General features: G+C 45.4%; 2 protein-coding genes across 10 annotated transcripts in view; one reads left to right on the top strand and one right to left on the bottom strand.

The window, feature by feature from the left end:
- Positions 1-15,572, bottom strand: part of EML5 (EMAP like 5) — a 337,324-nt gene extending 321,752 nt beyond the window's left edge. The window contains exons 1-3 of one of the 2 annotated variants that reach the window (XM_045015105.1): positions 15,047-15,572; positions 14,233-14,330; positions 10,001-10,135 (exon numbers count right to left, since the gene is read on the bottom strand). The gene's annotated coding sequence lies outside the window, so the exon portion shown is untranslated. Of the gene's footprint in view, positions 1-10,000; positions 10,896-14,232; positions 14,331-15,046 lie in introns of those variants that run through there. The other variant, XM_045015106.1, reaches the window with a different exon arrangement.
- The window catches only part of TTC8 (tetratricopeptide repeat domain 8), a 92,166-nt gene that overhangs the window by 10,786 nt on the left and 63,645 nt on the right, over positions 1-17,735 (top strand). For 4 of the 8 annotated variants that reach the window (XM_045015117.1, XM_045015116.1, XM_045015119.1 and 1 more), the window contains one exon: positions 2,240-2,380. Coding sequence is in view for 1 of the 8 variants with exons in the window: in XM_045015113.1 (XP_044871048.1) it covers positions 15,523-15,636 (114 nt within the window). In the remaining 7 variants the exon portion in view is untranslated. Of the gene's footprint in view, positions 1-2,239; positions 2,381-14,083; positions 14,191-15,438; positions 15,637-17,735 lie in introns of those variants that run through there. The other 4 variants (XM_045015120.1, XM_045015118.1, XM_045015113.1 and 1 more) reach the window with 4 other exon arrangements.

Raw genomic sequence — 17,735 nt, 5'->3', positions numbered from 1 at the left:
CTGATTTCTTGAGAGGCAGTATATGATCTAAGACCATTGGGAGAGTAGCAGATGTTGGGGAAATTTGTCGGGAATTATACCAAACCTGAAACCTGGCCCACTTAGGCAGGTAAATGACATTTTCTACTGCATAGTAACACTTCCTGTACCTCCTCAGAGCAGGCTTTTTCTATCTGCTGGAACCATGAAGAAGCCAGGCCTTGAGCTGGATAATCCACAGGTTGGGATGGAGAGTGTGTCCTTTGTTCTGCGACAGGAGGTCTGGAGTGGGTTGGAGAGAGATTGGCAGATACATGCCAGTTGTGACAGGTAAGGGTACCATGTCTTTCTCAACCATGAAGGTGCATTCACTTTTTATTTTTAATAGGACTTTCAATAGTAGAGGGAATGGGGTAAAGGCATAGTGAAGGTCCTTTTCCCACAGAAAAAGGGGAGCATCCCTTAAGGAGTGTTGCCCTAATCCTATCCTGGAGCAGTAGAATGGGCATTTCTTGTTCCAGTAAGTGGCAAACAGGTTTATCCCCACCATCTAAATATGTTTTGTAGTTTTGAGTTTCTCTCCCATTCATGATCATGTAGGAGCTTGCGTCTCAGACTGTCTATCATGTTTTGTACTCCTGGAAGGTAGGCTGCTGATATTGTGATGCTGTGGGAAATGCACCAGTTCCATAGCTTTAGTACTTCTGCACAAAAGGGAGGGCAATCTGGTGCCTCCCTGGTGATTTATGTAGTACATGCATGCTATGTTGTCTGTTAAGACCCTTGTGTGTGTGTACCTTTGATTAGTGGAAGGAAGTCGGTGCAGGCATTCCTGACTGCTGAGTTCGAGGAGGTTGATGTGAAGAGATATCTCTGTGGATGATCACTTGCCCTCTGTCATAAGATTTTTGAGATGTGTGCCCCACCTTATGAGGGATGTATCGGTGGTGAGAAGCAACAATGGGGATGTTTGAAGACGGGGATCCCCGTGCAGACATTCGCTGGGTCTTTCCACCAGTCCAGGGAGTGTTTGACTTTGGTGTTCAGTGATAGAGGTTTGTCTAGTCTCTTTGTTCAGCCTGTAGACTGAGCTTAACCATATCTTGAGGCACCTCATGTGAGGCCTGGGATGAGATATCATGGATGTGCCTGCAGCACCAGAAGTTGGAGGCAGTGTCTGCCTGTTATGAGGGCAGGTTTGTACTTCCTCTCTGACTGTGGCCAAGGTGTGGAACCTGTGCTGTAGCAGAAGCACTCTCACCTTTAATGAGTTGAGATTGGCTTCTATGAGCTCTAGGTGCTGTACAGGGGTGAATGTCGATTTTTGGATGTTGATCTGCAAGCCCCGCTCTGTGAACAAGTCTACAGCAATCTGAGTGACCCAGAGGGCGTTGTTGAAGGAGCGGGCTGTGAGGAGACAATCGTCCAGGTAAGGATAAATCATAATCTCCTGGGAATGTAGGTGCACCGCCACTACAGAGAGGACGCTGGAGAATTCTCTTGGAGCTGATGAGAGGCCAAGGGGAGCACTCTGTATTGGTAATGGTCTTGGCCCAGGGTAACTCTAAGGAACTTTCTGTGGGAAGGTAATATCGATATGTGGAAATAGGCATCCTGCAGGTCGAGGACCAAAAACCAATCTCCCTAGTCCAAAGATGGAATAATCGCTGCTAGTGTGACCATCCTGTATTTTTGAGCTTTGTCAAATTTGTTCAGTGCTCTAAGTTCCAGTATGGGTCTCCAACCTCCCTTCTTCTTGGGTATCTGGAAATAACAAGATTAAACCCTTAACCTCATAGGTGCTGAGGTACTGGCTCTACGGCTCCTAGCCAGAGGAGGTGATCTATTTCTTTCCATAATAAACTCTCGTGAGAAGGGTCCCTGAAGAGGGACAGGAAAGGGTGTTGGGGGTGGGATGGGAGGGAGGTGAAGTGGATGGAATACCCATTGTGGATGATATCAGTCAGATGTTATTTCATTACCAGTTGTTGTGGAACAAAGCAAGACAGTACCCAAATGGATGCAATGGGTTGATCAGCTGCAGTTGGTGTTGAGTGGAGTCATCTGTCGGTGCTCTGACCAAGATGCCTAACTGATGTTTTGAGGTAGATGGTTGTGAAGAGAAAGACTGGGGGCCTGATGGTTTACATTTGGAAAATCTGGATTTTTTTCCTTTGAGGCTCATAATAGCGTTCATTTGGAAAAATGTATTGTCAGGACTTATGCTGAGATTGAGGACATCATTTTCTTTTTTGCCCAGGTGTACAATGACTAATGACCGAAGAGTGGCCCTGGAATACTTGAGCATATGGAAAGAGGCATCAATTTTCTTGGCAAACAATTTAGTGCCTTTGAAGGGGGAGGTCCTCCAATGTTGTCTGTACTTCCTTAGGGAAGTGAGGTAAGTGTAACCATAACACTCATCGCATGACCACTGCTGTAGAAATGGACCAGGCTGCTGTGTCATTTACATTAAGTGCTGACTGGAGTGCTGTCTTGGTCACTGGTTGTCCTTCACTAACAATGGCCCAAAACTGTTCACGCTGTGACTCCAGTAGCTAATCAGTTTGGCATGACTGAGATAGTCATATTTTGCTGTAAAACCTTGAATTTCACACCCAGTAAGACTAAAATGAGTTACTGAAAAACTGTGCATTTGACAAACAAATTAAAGTAGACCTGAATAAAATAAATAGGATCCTTACATTTATTAGAACTCTGGGATTTTCAATCTTAATGATAATGATAATCAGGGTTCTTGCTGCAGCATGCCTCAGGGATATTCTGTAGTCCTCAAATGAAAAATAATCCCCAACTGCAGCCATAAAAGGGTTTGAATTATTTTAATTCCTGAACTTTGAATTGCTCTTTTGTGGGGTTGCAAGTAGAATGCAGTAATAAGTGATTTATTTTGCCAGTGAGATGTTATTAAAGTCACAAAAGCATGGAAGTGAAATAAGAAACATTGTTGCATTTTACTCCCCTTCAGAGAAGATAAGAATGCACAGGCATTATGTCTCCTAACATAATACACTTATGCATTTATAAAACACATGGATATTACCAGAATTTCTTTTAGCCAACATGATCAAGAATCAGTTCTCTTTAAGATTTTTGGATAATTTGTGCTCCTGAACTCCAATATATCATTTACCTACCTTCCTTCATATATTTACTTCTATATTTGTACTGCATGCATAACATATTTGTTTAGCATTTCCCCAAGATACGTCACTGACAACAAAGACTATTGCTTTATTCGTGATTGGATCTATGAATAAATTCAAATCTGTTTGATCTAAAATACTCAAAATGTCACCAAATTATACAGTAGACCCTTCCATTACTTCAAATATAAATATAAAGTAGCCTTCTCTTGTCCACAAAATGTTCTGAAAGTGCAACAGGTACACCTATAAACCACTCAGCCTATGTTCTCCTTTTCATAGTACAAATTGCAAACACCTCTACAGAATCATTCATCTCACATTTTCCTGAAATGTTCCCATCAGTGAAAATCCCCTCACTTAAACAATGCCTCCCAGATCCAAAGTGCTTGTGGTGCTAAATTAAGACTCTTCCTAGCAGTCACTATTTCATGTGTAGGAAATCTATCTTTTTTTTCCCCTCTCACATTATCTGGCCCTAAGAAATGGCCTCTAAAATATTATTTTTATTGACTACCCTACAGCCTAAAGTTCTCTAGTTTTTCCACAGGGCAGGTAATCACTCAAGCAGAAGCAATGCGAGCTTCATCTACATGGTACCTCAACCCTGAACTGAAGGGAATGAGAAACTTATCAATTTCCATACCCATTTACTCCTTGTCCTCTTTGAGATTGCAAACAAACATGCCAGTTGTGGTGATAGTAGTTGTAATAGTTTAATATGCAGATGCTTATTCACTATGAATTTTACTGAAACCAGAAACTACTTTCACATAAAATACTGGATCACTTGATGATTACTTGTTCTGTTCATTCCCTCTGGGGCATCTGGCATTGGCCAGTGTTGGAAGACGGGACACTTGGCTAGATGGATCTTTGGTCTGACCTAGTATGGCTGCTCTTATATTCTTATAAGCTACCATATGGTAACACCTTTAAATCTTTACCAGTCTGGGATGGATTTTAACTAGTGATATTAAATATGAAAGGCTCCAGAACTACAAAAAATATATTCCTCAATTCCTTGAGGAGGATAATGCCAGTGTCTGAACTATATAAAGCACCTTAACCTGTGTGTAAATCCAGGCTGTTATAGAACTTACAAATTGTATTTAACTGATATAGTGTGCAATATGCAAAACTCCTTTAAAAATAGCAAAATACCAAATATTCAGTCACTACTTGTCCCGTGTCTGTGTAACACCGATACCAGACCCTGTTTTTTTGCAGGTGGGATCAAACCTGGGACCTCTGGAGCTTAGTGCATAAGCCTCTACAGTATGAGCTAAAAGCCAACTCGCTGTTAGCTAAGGCTGTAGAGCGGATTCATTTTCTCTCTCTCTCGAAGTGGTCTCGATACCACTAGATGGGACAGAACACCACACCCAGAAGGTGTGTGGGTTACATACTTCCCCTAGCTGAGGAAGCGCATCCCCAAGCTTCAGAGACTTCCCAGTTGAAATCCCGGACAAGCCTCCACTTGTAATGCCGACAGACCCTGGTCGTCAGCAGGCAGGATCGAACCTGGGACGTCTGGAGCTTAATACATGAGCCTCTACTGCATAAACTAAAAGCCAACTCACTGTTAGTTAAGGCTGTAGAGCAGACTCATTTTATCTGTCTCTCTAAGGCCTGGTCTACACTATGATTTTAGGTCGAATTTAGCAGCGCTAAATCGAATTAACCCTGCACCCGTCCACACAACGAAGCCATTTACTTCGACATAAAAGACTCTTAAAATCAATTTCTGTACTCCTCCCCGACGAGGGGAGCAGTGCTGAAATCGACATTACCGGTTCGAATTAGGGTTAGTGTGGATGCAATTTGATGATATTGGCCTCTGGGAGCTATCCCACAGTGCACCATTGTGACCGCTCTGGACTGCAATCTGAACTCAGATGCACTGGCCAGGTAGACAGGAAAAGCCCCGGGAACTTTTGAATTTCATTTCCTGTTTGCCCAGCCTGGAGAGCTGATCAGCACAGGTGACCATGCAGAGCTCATCAGCACAGGTAACCATGCAGTCCGAGAATCGAAAAAGAGCTCCAGCATGGATCGTACGGGAGGTACTGGATCTGATCGCTGTATGGGGATAGGACTAGCAGAACTACGTTCCAAAAGACAGAATGCCAAAACATTTGTAAAAGTCTCCAAGGGCATGATGGAGAGAGGACACAACAGGGACTCACTACAGTGCCGCGTGAAAGTTAAGGAGCTCAGACAAGTGTACCAGAAAAACCAAAGCAGCAAACGGACAGTCCAGTGCAGAGCCACAGACATGCCGCTTCTACAATGAGCTGCATGCAATTCTAGGGGGGGCCACCACCACTACCCCACCCCTGACCGGGGGTTCCGAGCAGGGGGTAATCTCAGCCATGCCTGAGGATTTTGCGGACGGGGAAGATGATGAAGAGGAGGAAGGATGAACTTGCAGAGAGCACACAGCACACCGTTCTCCCCAACAGCCAGGATCTTTTTCTCAGCCTGACTGAAGTAGCCTCCCAACCCTCCCAAGGCAGTATCCCGCACCAGGAAGCCACAGAAGGCACCTCTGGTGAGTGTACCTTTGTAAATATAAAACATGGTTTAAAAGCAAACGTTTTTTAATGATTAATTTGCCCTGAGGACTTGGGATGCATTCGCAGCCAATACAGCTACTGGAAAAGTCTGTTAACGTGTCTGGGGATGGAGCTTCATGAAGCTCTCCTGAAGGCACTCCAAAAGCCTTTGCAGAAGGTTTCTGGGCAGGGCAGCCTTATTCCGTCCTCCATGGTAGGACACTTTACCACACCAGGCTAGTAGCAAGTAATCGGATATCATTGCATGGCAAAGCATGGCAGCGTACGGTCCCGGTATTTGCTGGCATTCAAGCAACATCCGTTCTTTATCTCGCTGAGTTATCCTCGGGAGAGTGATATCGTTCATGGTAACATGGTTGAAATACGGGAATTTAATTAAGGGGACAGAGGTGGCTGTTCTTACGGGGCCGTTTGCCTGTGGCTGAAAAGAAATCCTTCCCTGCAGTTAGCCAAGTGGTGGGGCGGGGGGCATTGGCACTGAGCTGTTCGCGTTTGGCTAGCAGGGATCTTCCCTGATACCAGCCACGCGGTGGGGGGAGGGGTAAAGTGATCATACCAGAGAATTGGATGGAGAGGGGATTATTTTGGTTTCTGCTGCTGAACGTTAACATGAAAACCGCAGCACTCAACGGGCTTTGCTTGGTATGGGAAAGGAGGGCGCTGCTTTTATGAAGGTTGCAGAAGCCGAAAGACAATGGCTTACCATGGCCGCATGCAAGCCAAATTCTCTTGCCCGGCCCTGCATCTGTGATCTCTAACACCAAAGCCTCAGGCACTCAATATTAAGATGCAAAATGTAACCTTGTACCGAAATCACATGTGCTATGTAATGTGAATAGTGTTGTTCACCGTGAAAGAGTATACACATTGTTCTGTAAAATGTATCTTTTTAAATACTTCTCTCCCTCTTTTTCCCTCCCACAGCTGCAAATTTTTGAAGCGTCCCTCCTCCATCCTGAAGGCTATCTTAGATAAGGTGGCGAAAAAAACGCACGTGAGATGAAATGTTCTCTGAGATAATGCAGTCGACCCGCAGTGAAAGAGCTCGATTGAATGAGTGGAAGGATACAGTATCACAGTACAGGAAAGAAGCTGACAAACGTGAGGACAGGAGGGATGAATGTGAGGACAGCAGGGACGCTCGAGATGAGAGGTGGTGGCAGGAAGATCAGAAGAGGCAGGATGCAACGCTGCAGCTACTGCGGGATCAAACGGACACGCTCCGGCATCTGGTGGAGCTTCAGGAACAGCAGCAGGATCACAGAATGCTGCTGCAGCCCCTGTATAACCGCCCTCCCCCCTCCCCATGTTCCACATCCTCCTCACCCAGACGCCCAAGAACGCGGGAGGGGGGGAGGCTCCATGCACCTTGCCACTCCACCCCAGTGGACAGCCCAAGCAAAAGGCTGTCATTCAACAAGTTTTGAAGTGGTCTTTTCCTTCTTTCCCTCCTCCCCTCCCCCACCCAAGCTACCTTGTCAATTCTCTCCCTATTTTTATAATCAATTAATAAAGAATACATGGTTTTTAAATGATAGTGACTTTATTTCCTTTGAAAGCAAGCTGTGATCGAAGGGGGAGGGTGGGTGGCTTACAGGGAATGAGTCAATCAAGGGGACAGGTTTTCATCAAGGAGAAACAAACAGAACTTTCACACCGTAGCCTGGCCAGTCATAAAACTGGTTTTCAAAGCTTCTCTGATGCGCAGCGCTTCCTGGTGTGCTCTTCTAACTGCCCTAGTGTCTGGCTGCGCATAATCAGCGGCCAGGCGATTTGCCTCAACCTCCCACCCCGCCATAAATGTCTCCCCCTTACTCTCACAGAGATTGTAGAGCACACATCAAGCAGCAATAACAATGGGAATATTGGCTTGGCTAAGGTCTGAGCGAGTCAGTAAAGTGCGCCAGCATCCCTTTAAACGTCCAAATGCACATTCTACCACCATTCTGCACTTGCTCAGCCTATAGTTGAACAGCTCCTGACTACTGTCCAGGCTGCCTGTGTATGGCTTCATGAGCCATGGCATTAAGGGGTAGGCTGGGTCTCCAAGGATAACTGTAGGAATTTCAACATCCCCAACTGTTATTTTCTGGTCTGGGAAGTAAATCCCTTGCTGCAGCCGTTTAAACAGAGTAGTGTTCCTGAAGATGCGAGCGTCATGAACCCTTCCCGGCCATCCCATGCTGATGTTGGTGAAACGTCCCTTGTGATCCACCAGTGCTTGCAGCACCACTGAAAAGTACCCTTTGCAGTGTATGTACTGGCTGCCCTGATGCTCCGGTGCCAAGATAGGGATATGGGTTCCATCTATCTCCCCACCACAGTTAGGGAATCCCATTGCAGCAAAGCCATCCAATATGACCTGCACGTGTCCCAGAGTCACTACCTTTGGTAGCAGCAGCTCAGTGATTGCTTTGGCTACTTGCATCACAGCAGCCCCCACAGTAGATTTGCCCACTCCAAATTGATTCCCAACTGACCAGGAGCTGTCTGGCGTTGCAAGCTTCCACAGGGCTATCACCACTCGCTTCTCAACTGTGAGGGCTGCTCTCATCTTGGTATTCTGGCGTTTCAGGGCAGGGGAAAGCAAGTCACAAAGTTCCATGAAAGTGGCCCTATGCATACGAAAGTTTCGCAGCCACTGGGAATCATCCCACACCTGCAGCACTATGCGGTCCCACCAGTCTGGGCTTGTTTCCCGGGCCCAGAATCGGCGTTCCATGGCATGAACCTGCACAATTAACACCATGATCTCCAAAGCGCCAGGGCCCGCGGTTTGAGAGAATTCTGTGTCCATGTCCTCATCACTCTCGTCGCCTGGTTCAGCAGGTTCTGGTTCAGCATAAACTGCACGATAACACGCAAGGTATTTACAATGTTCATGACTGCTGCATTGAGCTGAGCAGGCTCCATGCTTGCCATGGTATGGCGTCTGCACAGGTAACCCAGGAAAAAAGGCATGAAACAGGGGTCTGCCGTTGCCTGACGACATGTATCCAGAACCACCCGCGACAATGTTTTTTGCCCCATCAGGCACTGGGATCTCAACCCAGAATTCCAATGGGAGGGGGAGACTGTGGGAACTATGGGATAGCTACCCACAGTGCAACGCTCTGGAAGTCGATGCTAGCCTCGGTACTATGGACGCACACCACCGAATTAATGTGCTTAGTGTGGCTTTATACAATCTGTTTCCAAAAATCAATTTCTGTAAAATCGGAGTAATCCCGTAGTGTAGACATACCCTAAGTGGTCTCAGTGCCACTAGATGGGACAGAACACCGCACTCACAAGGTATGTGGGTTACATCTGCTCATATCAGTTTCATCTGTTTTAGTCCCAGGTAACTTTAGAATTAATGTACAGACCTCAAAATGCAAACTGCAAGTGCCCTTCACCTTGTATTCTATTATAAAATAGCGCCCCAGATGTACTAAATTACATAAAATGTTAACAAAAGATATTTCAAAAAGCATGGTCTCATAAACGTTCACAAAAATGCTTGGAAGCACTGCTACTAATCTTTTTAATAAATCAATAGTTACTGGCAAATGTTCATAATCCCTTTGAATACCATGTCTTGCATACCCTTTGATACTATGCCAAACCATTAAATATATGCTGTAGGGTTTGCAATTTTAAACAAGCTAAGAACTCAATAGTTATTTGGCTACAACCCTGCACTGAAGTCAGTGCAGAGCATGATATCCTCAAGTGGAGCACTAAGAAGCATGCTTGATCGGAGGCTGAAGCACAAAGTGTGCAGAATAAGCCCACCAGTTGCTACATGTTTTCATGAGATGCAGTGTGTGCTCCCATCGATAGAGACCAGGATAGGGCTATGGCATTACCTCTTCATCTTCACAATCCTTATTATCCCCTTTTAGCTCAGAGAAGCACTCCCCATATAGGGAGCTTTGTGCTACCTTGTCCTCATGCGTTCACTCATGCATAGGCCAGCCATAATCCAACTCTAAACTGCTAGGCATGAGCAGTGCAAGCATAGCCTGTGCTACTTCCTCCTGCCCCCATCAGAATAAACCAGTGTTTATGCACATTATTTCCCCTAGGTCCAAGCCATTAGCTAATATTTAGGAACCTCCTGGATTGTTTCCATTAGGAGGAAAAAACAAACTATATGTATCAGATATTTCTTTGGTGTGTAGAGCTCCTTTAACACCAAAGAAAGCTCCTTTTGGGTTTTTGATGGACAGTGCTGGGTTCATCTGGATCCCGCCTCAAGCTCAGTAGGGTGTAACTTCCTTATTCTCTTACCAGATAAATTTACTTGATGGTGCCTTCTCCGATCCCTGCTCCCTCCTAGTAGGATCACCAGGCAGCGAGGCGGTTTGAATGGAAAATTCCGACCACAGGATAGCCCTGAGTTGCTTGCCAGATAGGTGGAGACTTCTAAGGAATAATATATACAGAGGAATTATATTAAACAGGAAGAAAATATGACAGAACAGGGTAAACCAAAACTCCCACAGTTGCTGGTGCCCTCCCCATGCTAACAACACTAATGAATTTCCTCAGCACTCCCAATCACGTGACCTGATATAAGAGGAATAACATTTAGTGTCCTCTTGGTATGCATACTCGCCCTTGCTGACCTGTGAAAAGGGTATCTTCTGTAGCAGCAATAAGCAATTTGGTTGATTTGGTTCAGTACAGCCCAAAAGACTCACGTGGGATAAGATAGTAAGTCCCTTCAACAGGTTTAATAGATGTTAAGTAATGAAATCCCCAAATATTTACTCAATTGCTTGAGGACACAGTTTGATGAATACAGCACCTTCTACACCATCTCCCCAGACTATCTAACTAAAAGATGGTGCACTCACAATTCTGTGAAGGATCCTCAGGTTCCGCACTAATTCTGGACTCCTCAGCAATTGCACAAGGGCTGAGTCTCAGTAGGCAGGCATCCTGTTCATAGAGGAATCAGCCTGCTTCTGTTCCCAAGATAATTACCCTACAAAATTCTAACGCCTAATCTCATACTCTAGAGCTCAGATATAATCACAGCAAATTGACAACCACTGCAGCAAGAGCAGTACTTGCCACATGGTGACTGATTTATATAGGGAGCTTAAGCACTGGCTCCTTTATATGATTTGAACAGGGATCTCCCACCTATGAGGAGCGTGCTTTAACCACTGAGTTATGGGATAATCTGATAGGGGAAGGTATCAGAGGGGTAGCCGTGTTAGTCTGGATCTGTAAAAAGCCAACTAAGAGTCCTGTGGCACCTTATAGACTAACAGACGTATTGGAGCATAAGCTTTCGTGGGTGAATACCCACTTCGTCAGATGCACGTAGTGGAAATTTCCAGAGGCAGGTATAAATATGCAGGCAAGAATCAGTCTAGAGATAACAAGGTTTAACACCATCAACTCAGGATTAAACAAAGACTCTGAATGGCTAGCCAACTACAAAAGCAGTTTCTCCTCCCTTGGTGTTCACACCTCAACAGCTAAAAGAGGGCCTCATCCTCCCTGATTGAACTAACCTCATTATCTCTAGACTGATTCTTGCCTGCATATTTATACCTGCCTCTGGAAATTTCCACTATATGCATCTGACGAAGTGGGTATTCACCCACAAAAGCTTATGCTCTAATACGTCTGTTAGTCTATAAGGTGCCACTGGATTCTTTGTCGCTTTTTACTGATAGGGGAAGGAGATCCTTGCTTGCCTTCTTCTGTTCAATCATTTATGACCAAGGGACCTCTTGATGCCAACTGGCAGAGGGCACGGGAATGCACAGTGTTTTACAAGGAAATCCTGGGTAGCATGTAAGGTCTCTATCACAATCCAGAAGCTCACTGATCATTATCATAATTTCAAAATTTATGTATGGATAATATTTAAGAAGTTATGTATCTATACTGGAAATTATATTCTCCAAGTGTTAGAGTTAAGGCAGGTAACCAAGAGGTAACATGTCTTAAACAGATTCTTTTCAAGCAGGAGGTAGCAGATGCTTTCCCTTCTGGTCATTGTGTATTCCATGTCTCACACTATAAGCTTATTTGCATAGGGAGACATATGCTGATTAAAAAACTGCAAAAATCAATGAGAGGAAGGCCATGGGGGTGGGGAAGCAGTCGGTAGAGGGTGTCCTGTTTATGAAAAAAAACAGAAAGAACTGGCCTGATATATTTAAGGGTACCAAGAGATTGCTACTCTGCACCCTTTACTTAGGGGACAAGCTGAGTGTTTTGTTGCATGAAAAAGGGATCACAGCCAGGCCTGGATGAAAAAAGCTGGAAGGACTTTGGGATAAGCTTTACTCTGTAAGACAAGGAAGTATCAAGGTAAATAAGTCAAAGTTCTAGAATGCGTGTTATGTTATGATTTTATTTTACAAATAACCTATTGCTAACCTGCAGAGGGTCAGTGGAGCACTTATGTTGCCCATGGCCAGTGGAGTCAGGGAGCTGACCCATGATAGGCACAGTAAAGGCTTACTCATGCAAGGCGCAAGTGGTAGCGAGGTGCCTCAAAACCCTGGGTACCCCAGAAAGCATCATACCATTCTATTTTATATACATATTGAGTGGGACAGACAGAAAGAGAGAGAATGACTCTATAGCCTGAGGGTTAAATTAGTCACCTGGCTGGGGGGAGACCCAGGGTCCAGTCCTCCTGCTTCAATAACTAATAATTCAACAGGAAAAACTGATGGAAACCTCACCTGCCCCATCAGACTATTCTACAGCCCTTGGGTTAGAACAGTCAGGTGGGAGAGTCCTGTTCAAATCCTGTCTCCCTCTTCAGCAGAAGGGGAGACTTGAACCTGGGTCTCCCATATTACAGGTGAATAATCACTGGGATAAAAGATACAGGCACCAACCCCACCTCCTCCTCCATTTTGTAGTTGTCTTAGAGCACACCTACTGGATCAAGCCCCATTGGGAAGACAGGCACTCCTCCATCTGTCTTCTCCTGCTTATGCCTCACACAGGGGCTTAGGCACTTGGGTGCTTATCTCATGCCTAGGGACCTACCAAATTCACAGACTGTGAAATCTGATCGTTGTATGCTTTTACCCTATTCTATACAGATTCCACAGGGGAGACCAGCATTTCTCAAATTAGAGGTCCTGCCCCAAAAGGAAGTTGCAGACGGGGTCACAAGGTTATTTTAGGGGGGTCATGGTACTGCCATCCTTACTTCTGCACTGTCTTTAGAGCAGGGCAGCTAGAGAGTAGCAGCAGTTGGCCAGGTGTCTAGCTCTGAAGGCAGCGCCCTGCCAGCAGCACAGAAGTAAGGGGGCAATACCATGCCATGCCATCCTTACTTCTGCACTGCTGCCTTCAGACTTGGGCGGCCAAACAGTGGCAGTTGCTGACTGAGGGCCCATCTCTGAAGGCAGCAGCGCAAAAGAGTGGCAATACCACACCATGTCATCCTGACTTCTGCGCTGCTGGTGGTGGTGGCTTTGCCTTCAGAGCTGGGTTCCCAGCCAGCAGCTGCCACTCTCCAGCTGCTCAGCTCTGAAGGCTGCACCACCACTAGCACAGAAGTAAGGGTAGCAGTATCACATCCCACCCCCCCCAATAACCTAGGAACCTCCCACACACATAACTCCTTTTTGGGTCAGGATCGGTACAATTACAACACAGTGAAATTTCAGATTTAAATAGCTGAAATCATGAGATTTATGATTTTTTAAAATCCTATGACTATGAAATTGACCAAAATGGACTATGAATTTGGTAAGACCCTACTCATGCCTATTGTGAGGCAACAGTGCACATACCTGAGGTAGAAACTCAGGTGCTGTCTCAGGAATTTGTACAGAAAAATTTTTTTTTTAAAGCAGCTACGTGGATCACAGTACTGCCTAAAACCAGGATTTAGGCACCTAAACCTCAGATTGAGGCACCTAAGTCCCTATGTGGATCTGGTCTTCTGTCTCTGCTCCTTCTCAGAGCCAAGATCTCCACATTTCTCTCACTGTCTGTGTCTGTCAGAAAGAAAAAACCAGCAAACAGCTGCAGCCAATCAATATTTTAAATCAACCCCCACAGCTCCCTCACTCAAACTCTGCCAGGCTGGTCCATGCCTTGGGAAGTGGCTTCTATTCTTTCAGCTGTCACTAACAATAGGATATTTAAGTGCTCCCTCATTCAGCTTGAATGAAGTGTGCTTAATACACTAATTAACTTTTGGTATGTAATTGGTGTCCACCATTAACATTTTACAGCATAGCATAATTATTACCATTCCAACTTTTTTCCACCACTACAATATCTGAAATTAGTTCTTGATTGGTTTTCTCTGCCAAAGCTAAAAGGAACCAGTGAAGGCTCCAAGACAGAGAAAGCACAGCTGTTCACAGTGGTCCCAAGCCTGTACTCTTCGTAATCAGACTTCCCACTGTCTTCAGAAGATGTTTTGCTTGAGGAGCTAAGAACTGGGTTCTTAGCATTTGGAAGTGAAGTGTGACTCCAAGGTATTTTTACTGTTCTTATACTTTGGTTATGAGTGTCTTTACCTGGTTCCAGGATTCCAGATTTTCAGAAGTGCTGAATTCCCATCATGGTAAATAACAGCAGCAAATGATGAACACTTCTTAAAATTAAACTCTCATATCTGTAGCACAGAAAGAGCTCTGCTGTAACATTTAATCCACTCCAACCCATAAAACTGTACTGCTATATATAATATATAGAAAAACTGATATTTATAGTGTTCTCTTGGGCCAAATTGTTTAACACAAACTGGAAATCCTTCAATCCACTAGTTCTCAGTAAAGAGAGATGTTATACTAGATCATAGATGAACAATGGCATGAAACGGTAGACAGTTTTAAAAATAAAATGTCAGATCCTTGGGATGACTGGTTAGCAACCCAACCAAACTCAGCTCTTGGTTACCAATGTTAAGGGCCTGATCCAGCTTTCATTAACATCAATGAGTTTTACCTCTGACTTCAATGGGGCAGCAGCAGGTCCCAAATCCACCCCCTTGGAGTTACTCCAGATTTACACTATTGTAAATAAAGCCTGATCTGCACAAAAGCTGCATGGATTTAACTACATCCATTTCTAATGTTAAACCCATTTAGTTAGATCTGTATAACATTTGTATTTAGGCAAGGCCTGAATGTGTGAGTTGGCACAATACAGTAAGATACTAAACTCATTCAATGTAACAGATATACAAAATAAAGCTCCACTTCAGCTACCACATATGCTTAATTTTAAGCAGAGGAGTTGCCCCACTGACTTCAAATTTAGTATGTGTCTACAGTATCAGGGCATCTGCCCCAAGCCCATTTGATACGGGATGTGGATCACTGTACTCACCCCTCAGGGACTAGTTGGGGGGCAGAACACCAGTTTAATTTGGCAATTATCGGGGCTGCCTCTGCGGTGAGCCCAGGGGGGAGCCCTGGGAGAGGGCACTGCCACACCCTTAGGGCTAAGGGTGCAGCCCGCTGGTGTTTGGGGAGATAGGGCCGGCCGGGCCTGGACAGAGGGTTGGCCAGGGAGGCCACCGGGCCCGGGGAGAGCAGAGTTTGCCCCTGATGGACTCAGCGAGACTGTGCCCTGGGGAGCAGCCGCTGCTGCAGTATCCGCGGGAGCCATCCCCAGGCCGCCACCGTGCGGGAGGCTCGGGCCGGCCGGGGCAGAGCGAATCGGGCTGTGCTGTTTCTCAGGCAGCTGCTTGGCCACCTCTGCTCCCGCTAGGCCCCGGCTCGGGCGTTGCTTGGCAGAGGGACGCCAGCTCTGAGGGGAGGAGGCCGGTCGGCGCTGGGTCCGGATCCGCCCCACACGGCAGGATGGGGCTGGAGATGGAGCCGCTGCTCCAGGCCTGGAGCTACTTCAGGCGGCGGAAGTTCCAGCTCTGCGCGGATCTGTGCTCCCAGCTGCTGGAGAAATGCCCCGGACACCAGGTACCGGCCCCGGCCGCGGGGGTAGAGCGGGAGCGGGGATAAGAGTGGGCGGGCGCCGGGGAGTGTGTGTTAGCGCCCCCTCACTCGGGGTGGATGGAGTGTGCCCGCGCTGTCGGGTTTGTAGCTACACCTCGTGCTCCCAGCTTTCCCCTGACCCCCAACATCATCAGTGTCCTGTCCCTAGTCCATCCTGGGACTGGGTTGCTCGAGGAAGTGCATGAGGGGAGCCATGCTTCCTACAAGGGAGGCTCCGGCAGCTTCTCTGCTTTATCACCTGTTGCCATCCTGGCCTTCCAAACATGCTGTTCCAAGTGGGCGACTGTCTCTTAGTGACAGAGGAGCGAGTGTAAACCTATAAATTGCATCAGCCAGAAACATTTGCTAGACAGTCTGGAGGTACCTAGACTGAGTTTAATCAATATAGAAGGTGGACCAGTATAAGATGTTACCTAACTGACCTTGTCTCTCTAATATCCTGGGACCAACACAACATCAACACTGCAAAGTAATGTTAGCTAGCTCTTATGTATTGCTTATTAGTAGATCTCACAGAAGTACTATTAACTTGATAACTTCATCAGAACTAAGTAAGAACAAAAATCAAAATCAAACTTGAATGTATATCTGCTGTCTCCATTTGATGCAAAGCCTCCCTATTAAGACAAAAATGCTAAAAAAGGAAAGAACTCCCTGAAATCTTTTTTTCCTTCAAGAGTAGTCAGTGGAGCCCCCACAGATTTACTCTAAAACAGTGTTGAAGGGACATCTATTACGCTAGTGGCATGAGATGGCATATGCACTTTAGGTCCCCAAATCCTACAAGTAGTGAAGTAGGAGATAAAGGCTACATCTACACTACTTGCTGAATCGGCCGGCAGTGATTGATCTATCAGGGATCGATTTATCGCATGTAGTGTAAACATGATAAATCGATCCTGATCGCTCTCCCGTCGACTGCTGAACTCCATCTCGGCGAGAGGCAGAAGCAAAGTCGACGGGGAAGCCGCAGCAATCGACCCCGTGCTGTGAGGATGCGAGGTAAGTCAAACTAAGATACGTCGACTTCAGCTACTCTATTCTTGTAGCTGAAGTTGCGTATCTTAGGTTGACACACACACACACACACACCCGCAGTGTAGACCAGGCCAAAGGTACTTCTATAATTGAAATATATACATTATAATAGCAATAAGATAATTGTGGCCCTTTATCTCCCCCCCACCCTCCAAATCCAGTCCACTCCAAAACTCCCCCAGCTCAAGCAGAATTCTGACCCTGTAAAAGGAGAAGTTCTAGACACATCATGAAGTGCACAAGGGATTGTGCTATTGATTTTATGTCAAAAGTTCTCAGATGCTATTGTGATTGGCTGAAGTGTAAAACTAAGATAGATTGATATTCCTGCTAGTCTTCAATATCTGGTAAAGGGACTGTATACTTGAATTTGTTGTTTAATCATCAATTACATGGAACTGACAATTTGTTCCATCTGAATGGGTATTGACTCTCTAAGTGTTCAGCATGCTGTTCACAGTATACACTTTTCTTATACATATTGCATGAAAAAAAGGCGTTCTCCAGCTTTCATCCTAGATAAATATCATTTTATGTAAAGGTCATTATTGCTATTATTTCTTGGAGAACAGCTAGATGGACTTTGCCTCTGGACATGATATACTGGGAAGATTTTAGTTCTCACAAAATGTACTATGCTTCAGTTTCTCTTAAGAGCTTGGCAAGTGGTTCACCCTTCCCCATAAGGGAAAAGAGGCAAAGGACCTCAAGCAGCAACCACTGAAATTGCACAAGGTATAAGATTTGATTAGCACTAGTTTACGCTAGATATTTCAAAACATTTATTCATGTGCAAAAGCCACAAGGAACAAATAAAAAAGCTTTTACTAAAAAAGGACATTCAGAGAAAGCTTGAAGCTATAACCTCATGATTGTTTCCACTAATTACTGCTGTACATGCACTAGCATCTGCAGAGCTGTTCTTCGCAGGGTCTTCCACACCATAAATAAGGCAAGCTTTTTGAAGTGAGTTTGCAGTATGTATACTTAGATTGTAAGCTTTTTGGGTCAGGGACCATCTTATG

The sequence above is a fragment of the Mauremys mutica genome, chromosome 4 (assembly GCF_020497125.1).
Source record: "Mauremys mutica isolate MM-2020 ecotype Southern chromosome 4, ASM2049712v1, whole genome shotgun sequence".
In the NCBI taxonomy this organism is placed as follows: domain Eukaryota; kingdom Metazoa; phylum Chordata; order Testudines; family Geoemydidae; genus Mauremys; species Mauremys mutica.
Note: the sequence above shows the minus strand (reverse complement) of the source record. Positions and strands in the feature narration are given on the sequence as shown.